General features: G+C 33.8%; 1 protein-coding gene across 4 annotated transcripts in view; it reads right to left on the bottom strand.

Annotated features, from left to right (window-relative positions):
* Window positions 1-2,738: 2,738 nt before the first annotated feature.
* LOC115881523 (cytospin-A-like) overlaps window positions 2,739-21,238 on the bottom strand; it is a 128,377-nt gene continuing 109,877 nt past the window's right edge. For 3 of the 4 annotated variants that reach the window (XM_030899044.1, XM_030899043.1, XM_030899045.1), the window contains 2 exons: window positions 18,296-18,458; window positions 10,925-17,313 (listed from right to left, as the gene is read on the bottom strand). In XM_030899044.1, the coding sequence (XP_030754904.1) occupies window positions 11,114-17,313; window positions 18,296-18,458 (6,363 nt within the window). In that variant the 3' untranslated portion in view covers window positions 10,925-11,113. Of the gene's footprint in view, window positions 5,252-7,969; window positions 8,245-8,751; window positions 8,863-9,647; window positions 9,879-10,057; window positions 10,217-10,924; window positions 17,314-18,295; window positions 18,459-21,238 lie in introns of those variants that run through there. The other variant, XM_030899046.1, reaches the window with a different exon arrangement.

Raw genomic sequence — 21,238 nt, 5'->3', positions numbered from 1 at the left:
TTTTATATCAATTTTTTTAATTGACCGACATTGAAATGGCGACAACCAGTGGCGGATCGATTGAGGATAAGTGATGATTTTCATATATTTTCAGTACTTCCGTCCGTTATATTTTATATTCAGTACTTCCGTCCCTGTATCTGAGTCAGTTTCTGATCATTGTTTGATATATGTTATATTTACTCTACAAATATCCCATAGCTCTACGAAATATATTGAATATAGAGATTATAATCATATTAACCAGGAAAATTTTAAAAAAGATGCAATTATGTTACCTTGGGAAAATATTTTTTATATAGCGGATATTAATATTAAAATAAAAACTCTATATGATTACATTTTTTATCTCCTCAATAAACATGCACCGTTACAAAAGAAGAAAATCGCAGATAAACCATATTTACCCTGGATAACGGATAACATTAAATTATTAATCAAACTTAGAGACAAAGCACATCAAAAATATTTAAAACAACGATCTGAAGCCAAATTACAATATTATCGTCAACTCAGGAATTTTACAAAACATGTTATAGTTAGAGAAAAAATTAGTTATTTTAAGGGTTTATCGGAAAAGACTGGTAAAGACTTCTGGAAAGATGCTAAACGACTTAAGTTAACATTTAAATCAAGTCCGGAAGTTCCTGAAAACTAAGCGGATGTAGATAAGCTTAATATTTTTTTTTCGAACTGTCAGAATTGCATTAATAGTGCATCAAATAAAAAAATTGATTTTTATAGACAAAATAAGCATGAAAAAATAGGGCATAATGTTCTAAATTTCAAACTAATAGATGAGGTATCGTTACATCAAATATTAAATTCTATTCGGTCTAATGCTGTCGGTGAAGATGATTTATTCTATCAATTAAAACACTAAAGCTGTGCATGCCTTACTGTGGTAAAGCGGTAATAAATATAATTAGTACTTCTATTTTAGACAATGTCTATCCCGAAATATGGAAAAGAGCTATTATAACACCTCTCTGTAAAATTTCCAAACCTTTAAATAACAACGATCTAAGACCCGTGAGTATATTGCCAGCAATTTCTAAAATTATAGAAAAACATCTACATAATCAAATTGTTTCATTTGTAGATTCAAATAAACTAATACCAGAATGCCAATCTGGTTTTCGTAAGAACTACAGCACTATCACTTGTTTACTGAAGCTGGTTAATGATATTAGAACAAATCAAGAAAATAAAAATATGACGTGTCTTAGCTTACCAGACTTTAGTAAAGCATTTGATACTCTAGACCATTCATTGCTCCTAGCAAAATTACAGTATTTTGGATTTTCAGACGGCTCTTTAGAATTGATAAAAAACCTTTTAAAAGATAGATCACGTTATGTTTCATGAAACGGGGAAGTTTAAAACAAAAATCTAGTTATATTCCTATGATTTCTGGGGTTCCTCAGGGATCTATTCTGGGGCCATTTTTATTTTCGTTATATGTAGCTGATATGGATAAGGAATTACAGTTTTCTAAATTGCAGCAATATGCAGATGATTCTCAAATTTATTGCAGAATAGATACTAATAATTTGGCAAAATTTCAGTTAAATTTTAACGACGATCTTAATAAAATTAATAAATATGCTCTGGATCATAATTTGAAATTAAATGCCGGTAAATCTTGTGTTATAGTATTTGGTAGTGATATAAACAAAATTACAAATACGGCTGGTAACATGAATATCCATATAGATAATTTTGCGATACCCATTGTTACAGAGACTAAAAATCTTGGAGTCTATTTTGATGCGAAGCTTTCTTTTCAGGCACATGTAACTACTAAATTAAAGGCTGCTTATATACGGTTGAAGAATTTTTCGTCTCTTAAGAAATATATACCATCAAAGACTAAGTATCAATTATGTGACACACTTATTTTATCTTTATTTGACTATGGCGATGTTGTTTATGGTACATCCATAAACGCTAGATTCTCTAGAAAAATCCAAATACTTCAAAACTCGTGTCTACGGTTTTCTTTTAACATTCCTTTTAGAGATCATATAACGCCACATCTTAAAAATTTATCTATTTTATCCATGACTAACAGACGACAATTTCATTTAATGATATTCATTTATCGAATTTTAACTACAGAGCAGCCTCCCTATTTGTTCTCATTGTTTCACTGCGTTGACCATGATCATTCGACTAGACAAGTGCATTATTTTAAAATTCCTCAACACCGAACAGCTAACTTCCAAAAATCTTTCAGTTTCATAGCGCCACATTTGTGGAATAATATTTCTAATAACTTTAAATTTCAATCCTTTACAGATTATAAAAAACTAAAAATCATTTACTAAATTCGTAAATATTATAATTTCTTCGAATGATTTGTGAGATCTTGTTCTTCTGATATGCCCGTCAGCCCGTCATCGGTTGCTGTTCCGGTTTTTTAAACTGTTTCAATATGCCTCTCTGCTTATCTCCGCTCATCCCTGATAAAATTATATTTTCACTTTTTTTATATAATTTTAATTTTGTTTATTTCTATAATTTAATTTATTTCTATTTTGTATTTGGGGTCGCCTCCAAATACGGTTTTTTAATCGCGGTGCGATCCCTTTAGACACACATTTATTAATACTAATATTATTCTGTAAAACTTAATGGGGTCTAATAAAGAAATTTGAATTTGAATTTGAATATACAGTGTGAGCCAAAACTTTTTTTTTACTTTTTACGGAGGTAGAATTAAATACAAAATTAAGTAAAATGCTCAAAATTTTATTATTCCACGAAACAACATACTTACAAAAAATTGTAACTTATAATAAATAACAACAAAAAAAAATGAAAATCGGCCACAACATCTAAAGAAAAAGAATTAAAAACATATGTATACATTTTTGTTCTGGTGTGTTAGGCAACACACAAAGAAGAAATAAAAAAATTAATCTGAATACTTCACAACACAATTTCAATTAAAAATTGTAATTAAAATCAAACACTCTTCACACAAAACACCGACCTTCGTGTTACAAATATTTTATACAAGGTGAGCCAACAATTTTGTATTGTTGATTTTCTATAGAGAAATTGGAAAGACTATTTAATTACTGGTATATTCTTCTGTTACTTTATAACTGGACCGGATCAGTAATCTAAATTTTCATTGATTCACCCTGTATATATGTAGGTATGTATATATATTCAATAAATAACGAAATATGCAGTCGAGTACCCTTAAAATATTTAGGCATGTTCCTAATCCTAATTAATAAATTTAGTGAGCTCAAGAAATATATATTTTGAATGTCTAAATTCCTTATATTTAGTAAAAAACAGTCTTTGCGTATATACCTTCCTGTAAATATTGTTCTGGTCGCCATTAGATTTACAAAATAAAATAGCTATGTTAAAAAAAACATAGAAGGCTGTGTAATGAGTTGGAAATTACTCATGTAGTTTTGTCACAGCTGACATTTGTTAGTGCAGCCTCAATTGACATTCCCTAGACGTTCATTTTTTTTAAAGCACGGCCCACTGGGATTAACAGATATATATCTGAAAAACGTTGAAAACCAATAATTATTATTGAGAACATAAAACGTTCTGTAGAAATTTTCTTTGATTCTTTGTTCATTCAAACAAATTTTTAGGTTGTATTTTTTTTCAAAAAATCTCTGGTGTGATCAAAATAATGTATGACTAAAGTGTGACCTTGAATTTGTTTTATTTTTTAAAATATGATATCACGTTTGTTCTTTCATTCTAAAACACGTTATTGTAAAATTATTGAAAAGTTGTTTGGTGTGAAAAATAGGTGTGATATTCAGTCACAGACACATACTATAAAAAATCTATCGAACGGTTGTTATTTTTTCACGATATATTAAGAATCTTTTTGTTTATGCACATTTTGGAAAATTCGATCTATTTATTCTTGAAATTTCCCTTTTTCGATTTCCCCTGTATATAAATCAATATACTTAAAATTTGACTATTTGCAATTTGTCAAATATAAGCCTCATTCCGAACCTCGCAATTAGTGGAATAAATTAGTGGTTTCAATTACACTTTATACTTTTTAGTTTACGATCGTTCACAATGTCTAAAAAACACAATTAAAATTAATAAAATATCCTAGCAACAGCTTGCAGTAATCAGTTGTATCCATAGAGAAAGCCTAATATTTATCTTATAGAACAATAAACTTTTGGTTTCTAACCACATTTTCTCTTGGCGGATGATAATCAAAGGCCAAAATGAAATTCTTCGCAAATTTTGAAGTGTAATTAGTGAAAAAGTCAAAGTATGTTAACTTTTTCCCCTAACTGAAAATTCCTACCACTAATTTTAACGTTCTGAATGCTTACATTCAAATTAGAGGAATACATTTCTACGCTAATTGAAACCACTAATTTTTTCTACTAATTGCGAGGTTCTGAATGAAGCTTTAAAGATATAATATATTGTTTACAATATACAGGGTGTTCCAATAACATGTTAATATTTAAGGGGGCGATTCATGAACCTATTCTAAGAAAAGAACTTTAGGTACAGGGTGGTAAAATTAAAAAAAAACTTTTCATAATATTTCTGATGTACCTATGCACCAAATTTTTTTTTGGTTGTATGTTCTTTAAGTGCTTTTAAGGAGGTGACTTTTGTTCATGTAAATAACTGTTTATATATTTATAATTAATTCATCTTTGTTTCCTAAATTTTGATTAAAAGAATATATGTAAAAGTCGGCAACGCTGTGCCGGTCAAGTTTAACCACGTGACCATAAGTTTATTTGGTATGATCTATACATTTATATGTTTTTTGTTCTTTGAATAGACAACGCCGCACCTCTTATCAAAAAACAATCATAATACAATATTTCTACAGAAATAAAAAATAAAAACCGTTTTTTTTTCGTTATTGTCAAAATTAAATATTTATAATCGATGCTACTTTGACTAGAATCGCCGCACTATATAGAGATAAAAATTGAAAAGCCATACAAAATATATCAATCTTTATACCGACAGTAAAATGCCATCTAAAAGTCAAAATTCGTCACGATTCGGTTTAGGCAACCGTCAAAAATATGACGTACCTTTCATCAAATTTTGATCGTTATCACAGCAATAGGGGTAAATGCGAGAAAAACACTTTTATATAAAACAGGAATACGTTTTCTTTTTAGATTTCGAAGTGTTTGTAGATAGCTGTCACGTATGACATCACTTGCTGCCAGTCTGGACGTTCCAGTTGAATCATGTCCGTGATATTCTGAAAAAAAAAGAAAAATATTGTCTGTAGTGATGGGTTGTTATTTAACTATCTGTTATTTCATAACAATTATTTATAAATAACATAACGCAACCGTTACTACTTCTAAAAAATAACAGATATAAAATAACGACACGTAGAGATCGGCCGCTCGTGAAACGAAAATCGAAGTTGGCGCTCTGCACCGTCACGAAATTCTATGCTGCTCGAAGCAATTCCAAAAAACAACTAGTATGGATGGAAAACATGTTATTTCGTCAACCATCGATACAGGCGGCGAGACAACGGACAACGGAGTGGGGAATGCGCTACGGCGAACGTAGCTGCTTCGGTCGATACCGTCGATGGTCGTATTGGGTTTGCAACAGCTTAAAAATAATAGGATATAAAAGAAGCAGGTTTTTGAAACAGTTGCGGGCATAACGCCTGGCGGTCGAGATAACAGGAGTGGGAAAGGAACGCTGCTGCATCGGTCGATTGTCGATGGAGGCTCGCAACGGGTTGGAGAAGCAGTCATTTTAGATACGTTGTTTTTCAACCTGTTACGAGCATAACAGGACGGTGGTCGAGATAATCGGAGTGGGAAAGGAACGCTGCTGTATCGGTCGATTGCCGATGGAGGTTCGAAACAGTTTGGAGAATAACGCATCAGTTGTTTTAGATAGTACATTGTTTTTCAACCTGTTACGAGCATAACGGGCGGAGGTCGAGATATTATGGCCGCTGTATGTTTCAGTACTTACTTATTAAGTTTCAATATTTAGGTACCTATTTATTTATTCTGAAAAATTTTCAGAATATTTTAAGATTTTTTAAAAATGTATACAGGGTGTTTTGAAAAATCTGGTCATTGATTAATCACGATCCTGCTTAAAGCCCTTGACGTAAAAAGCTGATTTTTGGAAAACGGATTGACATTAGGGTGTAGAGGTTCGATAAGAAGGGATTTTTCGAAACTCGAATTCTAAGGGGGTGAAACTATCCCTCAAATATTAAAATATTTTTTATTTAAAACCCGGTGAGTTTTTCGAAAAAACTCTTAAACACGTATATTTTATTTTGTTGTTTTACATATTTTAAGATTTTTTATAAATGTATACAGGGTGTTTCATAAAATATGACCAATGAGTAATCGCGATTCTGCTTGACGTTTAAAGCTGATTTTTGGCAAACGGATTGACTGTGGGGTGTAGAGGTTCGATAAGGAGGGGTTTCTCGAATCTCAAATTCCAACAGGGTGAAAACGCCCCTCAAATATTACAATATTTGTTATTTAAAAAACGGTTAGTCTTTCGGGAAAACGCCTGGACACGCATAACTTATTTTGTTTTTTTACATATTTTGAAATTTTTTCAAAAATCATACAGGGTGTTCCCAAAAGTTGAGTAATTGATTAACCACGATTCTGCTTAAACTGCTCGATGTTTAAAGCTTATTTTTGGCACATGTGAGAAAATTTTATCTAGTCTGTATGTTAATAGAAATTCTTGTTTTGCTTTATCATCACCATTAGAAATTATTAATTCGACGCGAACGAAGTCGCGGGTACACGCTAGTTTAAGTGTAAAATAAATTCGAACTCTAGTATGTAGTTGGTTTACTTATGAAGAATATACTACACATTTTCTTATATTGCTATTTTTTGACCGCAAATGGTAAAATCATAACTAAGAGCTTCTCGCCCGTCGAGTGAGATGCACCCTGTACACTGTTACTCAATTCGGGATCTACGCGGATCGAGGTGCAGGGCGTAGGTAGATCGGAATGTATAGGTATAGACGAGTGGCGGAATTTTGGCTTCTTTATATCGCAACTACCATCGTTTTTAGAGAGGTATTTTAGATAGCAATCAATATTTAGTAATGTTTTGACACCCTGGAAATACTACCACCGAGCACGTCATTGTTGCAATTTGCAACTGCGTTAATACGCCTGGCGGTGACCGCCTCATACTCTTTCAGATATTTAGCAATAAAATAACCTGTTATTTTTAAGCTGTTATTTTAAGCTGTTTTTTATAAATCACTATAACAGTTTCAAGTGTTATCTAAAAATAACAGTTTTGCCCGTCACTAATTTGGAAGCCTATTTGAATAGTACGTCACAAAAATTTTTCAGCGGAAATGCATAATTTTCAGTTTTTCAACTTTAGAATAGCCGAAATCAGTTACATGAAAAAACGTTTCTGCTTTTCATTCTAGAAATTTTTCTAAACATAGACTCGCAAAAAAACTTCTTGCGGAAGTGTACCATTTTTATTTATTGATATAATACTGTAAAATATATCAAAATTTGAAAAGTACTAGGCAGTTGGAATTCGTAAACAGACACGTTTTAGCTTACAGCGTGTTTTGGTTAGGTTTGTTTTGGTTTGGTTTGTTGGTTCATTTTTATTTATTTTCGTTTTTTTTTCTCGGTATGGTATTGATATCTAAATTACAGTATTTACTAGGTTAAGTTCATACCTACACAAGAAAAGTGTTTAGAATGTAAAGCAGGAACACTTTCATGATTCAACTGATTTTAGTTATTCTAAAGTCGGAAAAAGAGAATTATGCATTTCCGCAGAAATTTTTTTATGATTTTGTGTTTGAGGAGGCTTCCATATATGTTTTGTTGTTTTTTATAAGTGATTTCAAGTAAAAAAAAACTTCGCTCAAGATAGCGGCTAACTATCTCAAAATTTCCAATTTGTTTGGTATTTCCTTGTTAACTTACCAAAGTGGTAGGTATGCCCACACTCTCTGCCGCAGAAAAAGCCAACGAAAAATTTCTCCGTTTTTCCTGAGGCGTCAACGAATCGTAGGGGATTTTGTCGGGCAGGTAAGTGTGCAAAAGGGCACATAAGGCCAAGCCATCGTTCCAACTGCTACTGAAGTTGGTGATGTCGATGTTGCGATAACCTACAGTCTTATTCTGGCACCATTTCAACAAGGCGTTGCGTTTGGAACCCCCGTTCTTAACCAAACTGTTTAGCGGATCTTTGCGCTCACCTAGAAAAATATTTTTGTTGTGTCTGACAAAGAGAATATAATAAAGTTTTATTTTTTTTAAATGGCATTACAAAATTGTGTCTATAGTTTCTATGCGTCTTCAGAAACAGTTTGTAGATAATCCCACATTCTGTTACAGTACGTCTATCCGTTCTGTAGCTACGGGGCATCTGTAAGGGGGGAAACGATATTCTCTCGATGTTTCTCGCAAAAAATAGACGACGCGTCCCATCAATAAAAATTCGACAAATTTGCAAGTAGTCAATGAAATTAGTGGGCGGAGTGTTTTGCGGTGACATACTCGTCAATTCCACGTGGACTCTCTGCCGTTTCTATTCACGTAGCGATTTATAAAATATATTGCTGATTATTTAAATGTTTTTTATCCGAATTCCTTTCATAGACACAGATCCAGTAGACGTACCTTAAATATGTAGGGATTGTTTGGAAATGAAGAAGCGTAGAAAATATTTGGTTACTATACGACTTTAATTTCTGAATGCTTACTTAGATCGGAGTAGCTGTTCCTTCTAGAGAAATCAATTCCTTTTTGTAGGATCGACTCTCTGTAATTATCGTCAGATTTTGTCTTGACTAGATCTGGTTTCGCCAAACCATCTACAACAAAAAAAATCAACAATGGTTTTAACAAGCTTTTCAGAATCAAGTCCATTTGCATGTTTGATTGTTAGAAGGTATTTAACCAACTTTTTTTTTAGAAGACTTTGTATATTTTTACAAGTTCTCCCATTTTCGTGTGTTTGCAGGGTTTCACAAGATGCGGTTTTCACAATACGTCTACATTTTTTTTATGAAACTACAGATGCTACACACAGATTTGTCCTAACCTGCTTAACATTTTTCGCCTCTCCTCGTATCTCGGTTATCTTATAACTTATCAAAAAGATGAAAATGAGTCCCATATAGGTTTTCACGTAAAATTCAGTGACGTAACTAGTTTTTGCTGGGAGCTGTCATTCTTGAAATATGACTCAAACTTATTTTTCCGAAAATGATAGCTCCCAGCGAAAAATCTATGTACTACAGGACGCAGTTTTCACATTTTCGATAAGTTATAAGATAACCAAGATACAAAAATCGTCGAAAAATAAAACATTTTAAAATTCGCCCTGTATTTCAGGGACTAAGAAGGCTAGAAAAAATCTGTATTTCATCTTTAGTTTCACAAAAAGTAGCACAGTGATGCAAGAACCGCATCTTTGTATCTCTACTCATAAATGAGAAACCCTGTAAAACAGAAATACCCTGTACAGTGCTCTAAATTCCATGGTGACCACTGGCTAATAAGATATCTCGTCATTATTTTACACTTTAAAATCCACACCACAGATTTAGGATGACCAGGCCTGTTCAAATAATAAAACATTTACTTATTTACTTACCACCAATAACACCCTTGCTCCAATTATTTATCTTGTTCGGTTGTTGCTCTTTTAACGGCGTTTTAATCTGCGTTACTGGGGTAGGGGCAACATCCGGCCAATCAGATGATGTTCTCAGAGGACTTCCCGGCGAGGGCGTGGTCAGTATTGAAGGACTGGAAGGGTTCCGGATGTCTGATGCCAACGAATTTAGGGAAGAGGCTGAACTACTTCTGCTTACTGTGGACAAACCTAGAATACAAAAAAAAAATGCTGTAGTATAGGTAACTAAAAAGATATTATTTTTTTAAGGTTATGACAGTATCTATGAAAGTAAACACGGTCCTGTGTATGAAGAGTACAGTCAATGGTGTTCAGTACAATAAGACGTACTGAACAAAGAGAGAATTGATTTGGTTGATCGAACTTACTGCTTTTTGGTACGGGTTTTCCTTGGTTCTCGATCGATTCAATCAGCGACTTAACTGATTGTCGGCTATTTTGTCTGCTTAATACGACGTTCTTTCTTCGTAAATTGAGATCATCTGTGGGAAAACTTGTTGGACGAATTGATACTTGCTCGTGATTAGCTAGAATAAATATCAACACCACTTATGGACGAAACACAGAAGACATCCAAAAATAGAAGAAGAAAACTTTTGAATTAGAATGTAGACCATGATGATGACCGTTCTATTGTTAGACCGACTGTATCTAAAATCTGTTTAACAAAAGGATGCATGACAATGACAGTTCGGACTGTCATTGTCACAGTTCGGACTGTCATTTTAATTCACAAGTAAATTATATTTTCTGTCACTTTTTGGATGTCGTCTGTCGAAATCTTCCTTGACTTATTCAAGATTTTTTCTTGTAATACAAATGATCCAGCCTAGAGCGTTTAAGTCGTATTTATTTTTGAGTTTCTAATAAAATCTGATGTAAGTGATCTGTGTTATTTGCTGTGCTCTTATTACTTCCTCAGATTGGATTTTATGATAAAATTTGAACTGCAAAAAGATTCAATCTTTGATTTGATTGAAGTATGAAAAAAAATAATAAGTATTCATTAAAAGTAGGTAATTTTAAATATCGTCTATTGCAAAATTATTTATTCAATAATTATATTAGTGAATTGAATTTAATAGGCATAATGAAGATTGGAATATATTTTTTTGGAACTCAGAATTGGTTTTATATATCTTGATATTGAAATCATCTATGGATATCGATTTAGATATTTTACTAATATCGTCTTCTCTATAAACAATAGCAAGAGATACTAATTAAACAACATACAGGCTGATAATATTTTTTATTCTAATAAATCTATATATAAATTTTACAAAGATTCACTAAAAAAAACAACATGATTATGTTTACTTTGAAGATGATTATGAAACCATTCGAAATATCAATCGTACATAGGTATATGTCTATACGAAATATAATACTGTATACAATGCTACATCCCATTTTACTAACAATTACATTTGATGAAAACTCTTGGTCTCCCTCGTAACACTGCGAATATTTCTTAATTCGGCCGCTGTTCTTGGACTCTCATCTTTATTCGCCTCGGCCAAAGCTTCAAACAACTTTTTCGCCTGGTTGAAACTCGATCGACTGCTCCTAATTTGAGTGTGACTACTCGACGATCTTTTCGCTAAAACCTCCAAAGATTCTGCCAAATCGTCTTTTTTCAATCTCTTTGTCATATCCTCTGGATTATTCGTTTCTTCTTTGTTTGTATTTTTACTAATTTCAGCTGCCTGGCCCAAAACGTGAAACGTTTTTTCGCGTTCAAGAGTATCGTAGTTTTTTGCTGTTTCGGGCTTGGTAAAGTATGGTGTGGTATTGTCGTCTATAGGGACGAAATCCACAACTTTCGGCATGCTTGGGAAATCCGCAATTTTTTCATCGGTAAATGAATCGCTTGGGTCTTCGGTCATCAGCGTAAACCCGGCTGCGATGCCCGATACAAAATGCTTTTTACCTCGAAGTGTGTCGAAATCCTTGCTCTCTTTGCTCTTGAAGAGGTCTAAGTAAGATTCGCAAGACGATTCTGAGTCGATTTTAAATAAATTGAGAGTGGACGCGTCTGAGGAATTCGGTCTAGATATTTCCTCAACGTCGTCGTCTAAACCAGCCGCAGGTGGGATATTAGTCAGGTCCAATTGCTCGGTTTTAGTGGATACCACAATAGTTTTAGAAGACGTGGCACCTGGCAAATTAGCGTCTTCCAAACGACCCTTCGAAGAGTTACCTTCCATTACCATAACCCGTGTTTTCTCGAGTTCTGGCTCGACTGATTTGATTTTGTTTTCTTCACTTAACAACTGGGGCTTTTCACTATGTTTCGATTCTTCAAACAAATCCTTTCTAGGACCCTGTTCTAGTTTCAAATCCGTCTCTTTAACGGCGTTTTCACTGAAATTTTCTTCCGACTTCATTCTAGGACCGAAATTATGAAGTTTCGTGACAGCACTGTCAGTGTGACGACTTGTCGGTTTCGGAGGGAATTTCTGAGGTGGAACAGGCGGATCTTTAAATCGGCGTGCTGGTAAGGGTTTTGGTTTGGCGATTTGAATAAGATTCCGTGGAGATTCTGTTTGATTTGGAACAAATATAGTCTCTTTGTAACTGTTTTTACTGTTGGGCGATGCAGGACTGGCTGTTTCTCGAGATATTTCTTCAGGTACAAAGATAGTTTCTTTAAAATTAACAGAAGACCTTTGAACCGAATCACTAAGTTTACCATCTTTAGTATTTAATGAACTTGTTTTTTGTGAATTCGAGGTGAAACTAGATACACTCACAGCAGATGTTACAGTGAATGGTTGTGATCGTTCTTTGGCATTAGGTATTACTTTAAATTGATAACTTGGTGATAGAGGACTTTTTGGTGATTCTATATCATTTTGATGTGGTATTAAAAGAGTTTCTGTGAACATCAGATCTGATAATCGTTTAGAAGCTCTCGATTCTGCTTGTAAAGAGGCTGGAAACGATTGACGTTCTGATTTGTTTTGAACTTTTGAATTTCTGAAAACTACGTTTTCGTACTTTTTGGCTTGAGGTAGTAAACTAGGTGGTAAAGATTTCCGTTCTTCATTGCCACTTGGTTTTATCGTAGTATCCATGTTCGATTCTGTGCTAGTTCTGTTTGAAACGCTTTCACTATACCTTTTAGACATTTCCTGAATCATTAGTAAGTCTTTCTCATTAATTTCTGAAACCGGTCTAGATTCTTCAGTTATTTTCAATGAACTTATTAAGTTTAATTCATCGTGCGTGAGACTTTGAAGCTTCTCTTTAAGTCCTTCACCCGTTGGAACGTTATGCTTCCTTACTTCCACTGGTGATGTTGGCGAGGCAGGAGGAGAGGAAGCATATTTCTCCCGCATTTCTGCGATAAATGATAAATCCTCTAAAGACAAAATTTCTTCAGGTTCGTCTTTATTTGTTGCAACAACTTCAGTAGTAGTATTTTCTACACGAATGTCTGGAAGATTTTCAACTTTCTCGTATTTCTTCAAATTAGTCTTGTTTTCTTCAGTTTTAACATTAGATTCTTTGACTAATAAAGAAGCTCTGGTATGCAAGTATTTTTCCATAATATCCTTCATGTCCTGGTCAATTTGAGACATACGATTTTCAGCTTTTCTGATCAATACATCGGAATTTTCTTCATCTGGTAATATGCTATCACTGATTTCAGCTTCGTTTTGCTGATGGTCCATTAATACGTCAGAATGTTCATCATCTTGTGATATGTTTTCATTTGGCTCATCTATAAAAGTCTGAACAGGTTTAAAAAAATCATCAATAAACTCTTCCTGGTATTCGATATCACTAGCATCACTGTTCTCTTCTTTTGTTTCTTCTGGGTTAAATTTGTTTTTATATTCTTTTACTAGATTTCGATATGTTTTCCTAAGATCTAAAGGCGAAACCACACCATATTTGTTTTCTTTAAACGTGGAGTTATAATCTTCTTTATTATAAAATGGTTGGTTAGATGTAATCTGGCCTGTATACTCTTCTTCTTCAGATTGATATGGATATGTTGAATATGAGCTAACATCAGCTCTATTTATGCTATCATCAACTGATTCTTCAGCTATCTCAAGCATTGAATCTACGATATCTGTACTTGGTAAAGGTACTTTTGGTGCAAATATATGGATCTCTTTTGACAAGGATGGGCTTGTTGTTAATGAGTCAACAATAGTTGTCACTGTATACTCATCATGTTTTGATTGCTCTGGTAGCTTTAAGACATCATATGGTGATAATTTAACATCCACTGGACAAGGGCTTGTTGGAAGAGGAGGCGGTAAAGAATCAAAATCTTCGACACTACCCTTAACAGCAGGTTGTTCAATACGGTTGTCTAAAGATACTGCAGGCGGTGAATGTAAATTTTCATTTTCTAATTCAACTATTTTTACGCTAGGTTTATAGTTTTCATCTTCTGAATATCCAGAAATTACTGACCAAGACTGTGTAATAGATGTTACACCATCTTGTACGTTGGTTTCATTTGAATTGAAAATTATTTCAAATAAATCATCAATGTTTTTAGTCGGTTTTTCATCAACAATTTTGGTCAGTTTATCAAAATTATCAGTAGCCAAGGATTCTTCCTTGTGAGAAGCACTAGGTTCACTTTCTTGGATAAGTACCTTTTCAGCATAAACTACGCCAACTTCAGAAGAAGCATCTTTGTGTACTACTTCTTTATATATATCTGTAGTGTCAATTGTATGAAACTTATCTCTCATAATTTCATTAACTGTATCTGTTAAGTCAGTTTTAATGTCATCTGGAGTTCGAACAATCTCTTTAGAGTTATCTTCTTTATCAACATGTTCTACATTTTCTATGTTATCCATACTTGGTTTAAGGTCAATCACATCTAGTTCTTTTGAGTTTTCATCATTCTCTATATGATCTGTTGTTATATCAGCCATAGGTAGAATATCTGACGATGAAGCTTCTTTAACATGTGTAGAAATATTTAAGTCTTGTTCATTTTTATCAATGTGATTATCTCTATACGATAGTCTCCAATTTTCTATAGAATTTTGTATCTTTTTTGGAAGGTGTGTAAAATGCCTAACGTCTTCTTGAAAACTTCTTCTTAAATGAATTGAATCAACAGTATCAGGACGAGTAATAGTATCATGCGTTTCTATCTTTGCAGGTTTAACAACTGATTCTTCATCGCTTATTCTTTTATTAGAATCAGTAGAGTTTTCTATAGGAGTTTCCAAGTCTTTCAATTCAGAACTTGAGAATGATTTTTCCTTCTCTAGAAATTCATGAAGAAAATCAACAGAAAAAGTATCTTTAACTTTTTCCTCGTTAGCCTGTATATTTTCAATCTTTTGAGCCTCACATTCTTTTGTATCAAACGCAGCAACAATATTTCCAACTTGGTATTTAACATCTTCCCTAATTTTAAACTTCGGCTTTCGTAAGCTTCTTCTAAGCTCATGAACTTCGATGTTCTTCATCTTAGGATCATCTTCATATTTCTTTGATACCTCTTTAATCTTAGGATCGTCACAATACGCTTGATCCTCCATATGCATCTTAAGATCATCCTCATGCTTAGTTGAAATTTCTTTAATCTTAGGGTCGTTACTATGCATTTGAGCTTCCATATTCTTCTTATTAAGATCATCTTCATGTCTATTTGGAACCTCTTCAATCTTAGGATCATTACTATGTTCATAATCAAAATTAGATTCCCCTATATGGCTTGAGTGTCTATAAAGATTAGGTACGCTTTGCCACTGTTTCTCTTTTGATTTCTCCTTGTGCTTGGCCTTAGCAAATGTATCATTGTAGAGAAGGTCTTCAGAGAATGTACTTTCTGGTGTCATATTGTGTTGTTGATGGTGTAAATTAATTCTACCTGTATCTAAATTAAACTCGGCACTTGTAAATGACGATGAAGTGTCAGAATTTATTCTTGTTTGGTCTTTCAGTTTGCGGGCTTGCTCGCTGTAATACATGTTGAGAAGACTGTTCTCCGGCACAAACGAGAATGAAATATTGTCGTACGACTTACTGGAATGTAACGTGGGGTTTAGTTCTGAAGCTTCGGCTCTTTCTCCAATGTCACTACTGATATCTGTGCTGTGTCTGTTTATATCGACAAAGAACGTGGATCTAGGTTCATTCTTTATAGTTTTGTATCGCGGATTTAGCAGAATCTCTTTTAATTTTGCGTTTTTTTGAACCGATTGTACTGTAGGAGCGCTAATCTCCATTTGTTTCATTGATTTCCTGGATTTCTTCAGTTTTTTAAGGGTATTTTTTCGTTCAGCTTCTTCCAAAGCTTGTTTTAACTTAAGCGCGAATTTCTGTCGGTCAGTAAGCGCACTTTCAGATATGTTTTTCGGAATGTCGCGAATAATTTCATCTAGATTTTCGAAATTTACGTAAATATCTGGTTTTGGGAGATCGTTCCCTTGGGTTTCGTTTGGTTTGTACTGTAAACGGGACTTCCTATCATAATATTTGGACGAATATCTTGGGTTGGATACGGAGTCAAACGGTTGAACATCGCTGGACATTATTTTATACGAAGGTCGTTGAATCGCTGAATATTTAGCACCAGGCAAATTAGCTCGGTACATCACCCAACCTAATTCAGATTCAGTTCTAGACTCTTCAAACACATTCAGGTCATCCACGCTCTTACTTTTGTGCAATCCCGAATCTACCTTAGACGAAAAGTTCTTTTTTCGCGAAATGTAAGGAGAAGCTTCAAAATCATCGTTCACCATCGAACATACTTCCTCCAATGCGCTGTCTCGTATCATCTGAGTTTCTATCGTCGGTAAATGAGGATTCCTAATAATATCCATTAGCTGAGGATTCATAAAAACGGAGTTTAGTAAAGGTTTACTGATAGCTAGTTGTTCTTTGGGCTTTTTAGCCATGGGCTTGGATTTCAGCATGTCATCTTCGAAAAGCTGCTTTAATTTTTTTACAGCTTTATCTTCTTTGGACAACTGATCTTCGGGTATGTTTTCGGGTATGTTTTTGTACCAGTCATCCAACGATTTCAGTAGTGTTTCTTCTTCAACCGAAACTGTTTTACGGTGTGCGTGATATTTTAAGGATTCTACAGGATGTTTTTCTCGTTTTTTGACAAGTTTTGGTTTAGATTCTAAACTAGACGAAGGAGATTTCGATTTGAACGTAGACTTAGAGGTTTTAGCGTTATTATCATCAAACTTTTTGTGTATTGTTGAGTCAGGTTCAGTTAAGTTTTCTGTGCTTTTGAAACGTCTGAAAAAACTAAACCCTTCTTTGTGCTGATCGTCCAAAGCAAAGTTCTCTTTACTTTTGTTACGTTTCAAGAACCCCATTGTTTCTTTTTTAGGTTCTTCTGGAGCTAGGTTCTCGATGCTTGCAAAACTTTTCTTTGCTTTCTCATCTGGTCTTTCCCTGCTCCTACTTCGATTTGAGATACGCTCATCCAGCACTTCTCTGCTCCTACTCCTTCTCAATATGGGAAACAGTTTTTCCATGTTTTCAGTTGGACTGGACGGTCTATCTAACAGCGACAACCTGTTGGGAAGAGTGGGGTCGATATTCCTGGCAATGGCGACGATTTGAGGTGACAAGATAATGCTGGTTTGGGTGGCCACAGAGGCTTTTTCACCTGAGGAAAAAACAGGTGTAGTAGTAACTTGTTTAATAGAGACCAGGACTGCCACTGGGAACAAATACAAAAGCTTGGTTCACGCACATTTACCAAAAGCGGTACCTAGAGGTTGGGATAAATCCAAAAACGTGTACTAGAGTTACCTGTTAGTTCGGTTTTAGGGTAAAACAACAAAACTCAAGAGATTAAAACAGTGATTGCCAACAATATACATATACTTTTTTGTTGCGTGTACATTGCTATGAATTTCTGTGAATATTGACAATAAAATTAGGTTTAGCATTCACGGACACGTACTTTTCTAACCAACAAAAAAAACTATTGAAAATGTAAAGTTTTAAGAAAACTTTGTGTCCAAGTGAATGTAACCGAGAAATTTGTCACCGTGGATTCTACCTAGTAACTTCTTGCTTAAAACTATTTTGATTTTAAGTTGTTTCAGTGACAATATTATCTGAAATTAATAACAACATACAGAGTGTAAATGAATAAATGTGAGAAAATTAAGCAGGTGATTAAAAAAATAAGGTGAGTTTTCCATATAAAATTTTTCCATTTCTGTTAGGTTAGGTAAGCAAAGAATTTCGTAGGGACCACAAGCTGAAAAATTTTTAGTAATAAATTCATCAATATTTTTTAAAAAGCAATCACCTGTATTTATTCGCTTTTATTTATCTACACCATGTTTACGCTTGTTAATAGCTATAAACATCTAAAAAATAAAATACTTACACACAGATAAAAGTTTAATATAAACTGTCAACATTATAAAAATTTATTTCCGATAGCAAATAAATCATTACATTTTTTGAATAATGATTGATAGTTTTTGTGAGTCAATGGGTGACTGAGAAAAACGATTTTTTTTCTAAAATATGAACGTTTCACTTTTAAAAAAGCTTTAAGAAAGTAGGGATACCTTAACCCAACACATAATTCCAAAACAAAAATAGAAAAAACAACAACAAAAAAAACAAACCTTTAAGTTTTTCCAGCTGTCCCTCCAAAAGTCGTACTTTTTCTCTGTAAGTTTTATTTTCTAAAATAATTTTCTGCAATTCCTGTTGTGCCTCGGTCTTAAAATCGTTAGCTACGCGAACGGACGTGAGCAAATCAGTCTGGAATTTCTCCCATTCGTCGTTCTAGGAAAGAATAAAAAAACAATTTAAACTATTAAAATTCAAGATTACACGTTAAAGAAATAGTTACAAGAATAAAATAAACAAATACCTTGGCATAGATACACAAATAAGTAATAACAAACACTTGTAAAGCGAAAATCTAATCGAAAAAAGAGAACACTGTTCCATTTCATTATCAATATGGAGATAATAATTTTATCTATGGTTGATAATGCTAAATAAATCTCTTAGTACTAAAAATTTTGCCAGATAAGGTGTGAGTAAAATTCTTTATTATCCTTTTAAAGATATAAATATAGGTGTCTTAGTCATTGAGTTTTAATTACCACTGCATCAACCTATTAAAAAAAAGGTTTGTAAATATCAGGCGTGTCCCTAATTGTTAAATAATTTGGAGACTCCCACTTTCAGTCCATAAATGGAACGTTGTAAAGTGCTTGGTGAATTGAAAGAGAGGTCATTCCCGTTATACACGAAGTATTCTAAGAAATCTATATCAAAAATAATGATCTCATAAAGAACAAACACTAATTAAAATGCCTAAGATTTTTTTGATATAAATTTATAAGTTTTTCAAAGTAATTACTATACTAATAATACAATTAAATCAGCTGAATTAAGCTGAAATTATGGTGAATTAAGGTCTATGCACTGTCTAGTGAAATAATATATATGAGGATACATGGAAGATATGTGCATGGCAAAGGAGTACAACAGGGAGACGCGCCATCCCCAAAGCTGTTTACAGCAACACTAGAAGAAATCTTCCGTCAACTAGACTGGACCAACAAAGGATTAAAAATAGACGGAGAATATCTTAACCATCTAAGATTCGCTGATGACATAGTTTTAATTGCTAATAGTCCTGAAGAATTACAAACACAAATTAACGAAGTAATACAGCTCGCAGTAAAGTAGGTTAGGTTAGGTTGCCAGAACATAATCAACCAAAGAATTAAATTAGCATGGAGTACTAATTGAAGAAACTCAATCACATTTAAATCTAGAATGCCACTTTATCTAAAAACGGACATTATAAGGAAACCGCAGGTCGCACAACGCTCAATGGACCCAAGCAGCATTTGGACGTCGGGACAACGTTGTGTCACGCGACCAAACGTCGGCACAACCTCGTGCCAACCCTAATCTGCACTAGTTTGGAGAATAATTTTTGGGTCGAAACGACGTTGGATACCTACGTTGGCTACCAGCCTAATTTAGTACAAACTGCAACGTTGTTTAAAATCCTAATTGACAGAAATACAAAACTATAATAATATGGCGTCTAAGTCGCGTTTTATCCTAAATTGGGATAATTATAGTAAAAATATTATTTTTATGATTTAGTTAGAGACATATGCCAGATGGCAGTAAAGGAAAACAAAACAAAAGTATTTAAGTGTGGAGGATGTTTGAAGATAATAATTATTAAAACATTTTAACCAACTCTGTAACTCGTTACCCAAGGCAAAAAAGTTAAACGCAAACAACTTTATTGATAAATGTATTGTTTCTACTTTAAAAAAATGGGCCTTAAAATTAGAGAAGTTTTAAAAAATTTCTTGAAATTTTTTTTTAGTAAAATGAGAATAATTTATTCGCAGTCGAAAAAAAATTGTTTCCGCGTGTTGTTTAGGGTCAAATATTTAGTTACTGTATTCAAAAACCAGGAATTCAATTAGGAACGAAACATTTTCTTATTCAACAACATAGCGGCTTTCACTTGGAGATTGTTTTGGAGATTAAGATGGAGTAGTTCGAATAGTCGCATACTGGACTAATAAAGTCGCAGTTCAGCCTTAACAGGTAGTATACTAGTCGCAAGATTGCCTAATTTAGTCATCCTAGAGTCTAGTTTGTGCCGTCCTCTATATTCTAAATAAACGAGGGAGTGGATAAAGTATCGGTAATATGTCGATGTATATTTAAATTTAGTTTTATATGTGCCTTTCTTACGTCCCATTTTAATTAAGTTTTTTTTATAAAAACAAAAACAGCACTGAACTGTCTGACTCAACAGAACAATGAAGGAAAATTTAAGATTTAAGGTTATGGTTCAATACAGTTGCAAAAAGGTAGTGGCTCGACGTCCTACCAACGTAAGAATAAGGAAATCTAAACAACGTTGGAATTAGTAAAACAGACGGCGTTTGCATAACGTTGGAATAGGTCCTGAAAGTGACATTGGAGAACTCTTTATTGCCCAACATTGTAACTACCTTGTCCGAATCAAATGAAGATCACTTAAGCAAAAAAGGTTACAAGACAACGTTTATTCGACGTCGCAGAAGCGAAATTTATTTTAATACCTAAGGTACGGAGCTAACTATTTTTTGTAACTAATCCAACGTTGTGTTTAGTAAACATGTGGTCGCAAGTCGTGAAAATGCTACTTGGGGAGCGAAATATGCTGGGAATAACCAAGAAAGACCGTAAAAGAATATAGTGGATACGACAAAAGACCCAGGTAATAGATGTCATCCACAGAGTCAAATCCCTCAAAGGACAATGGGCAGGACACCTGGCAAGAAGAATGGACAACAGATGGACCACAGAAATTACAGCATGGTACCCACGAGGAATTAAGAGACCTAGAAGTGAACCTGAGATGGGACCATGATATTAGGAAAATGGCAGGGATAACTTGGGCCCGAATAGCCAACAATACACAACAATGGGCCCAACTACAAAGAGAGTGCCTATATAATAGTACAAGAGTTAAAAAAGTTGTTGCCCTGCCCGGATTCGAACTCTGAATCCTCGGCTCGTAGTCGAAAACC

This window comes from Sitophilus oryzae, unplaced genomic scaffold (genome assembly GCF_002938485.1).
Source record: "Sitophilus oryzae breed Bouriz unplaced genomic scaffold, Soryzae_2.0 scaffold_172_pilon_pilon, whole genome shotgun sequence".
NCBI lineage: Eukaryota > Metazoa > Arthropoda > Insecta > Coleoptera > Curculionidae > Sitophilus > Sitophilus oryzae.
This window is presented reverse-complemented; position numbering and strand designations above follow the sequence as displayed.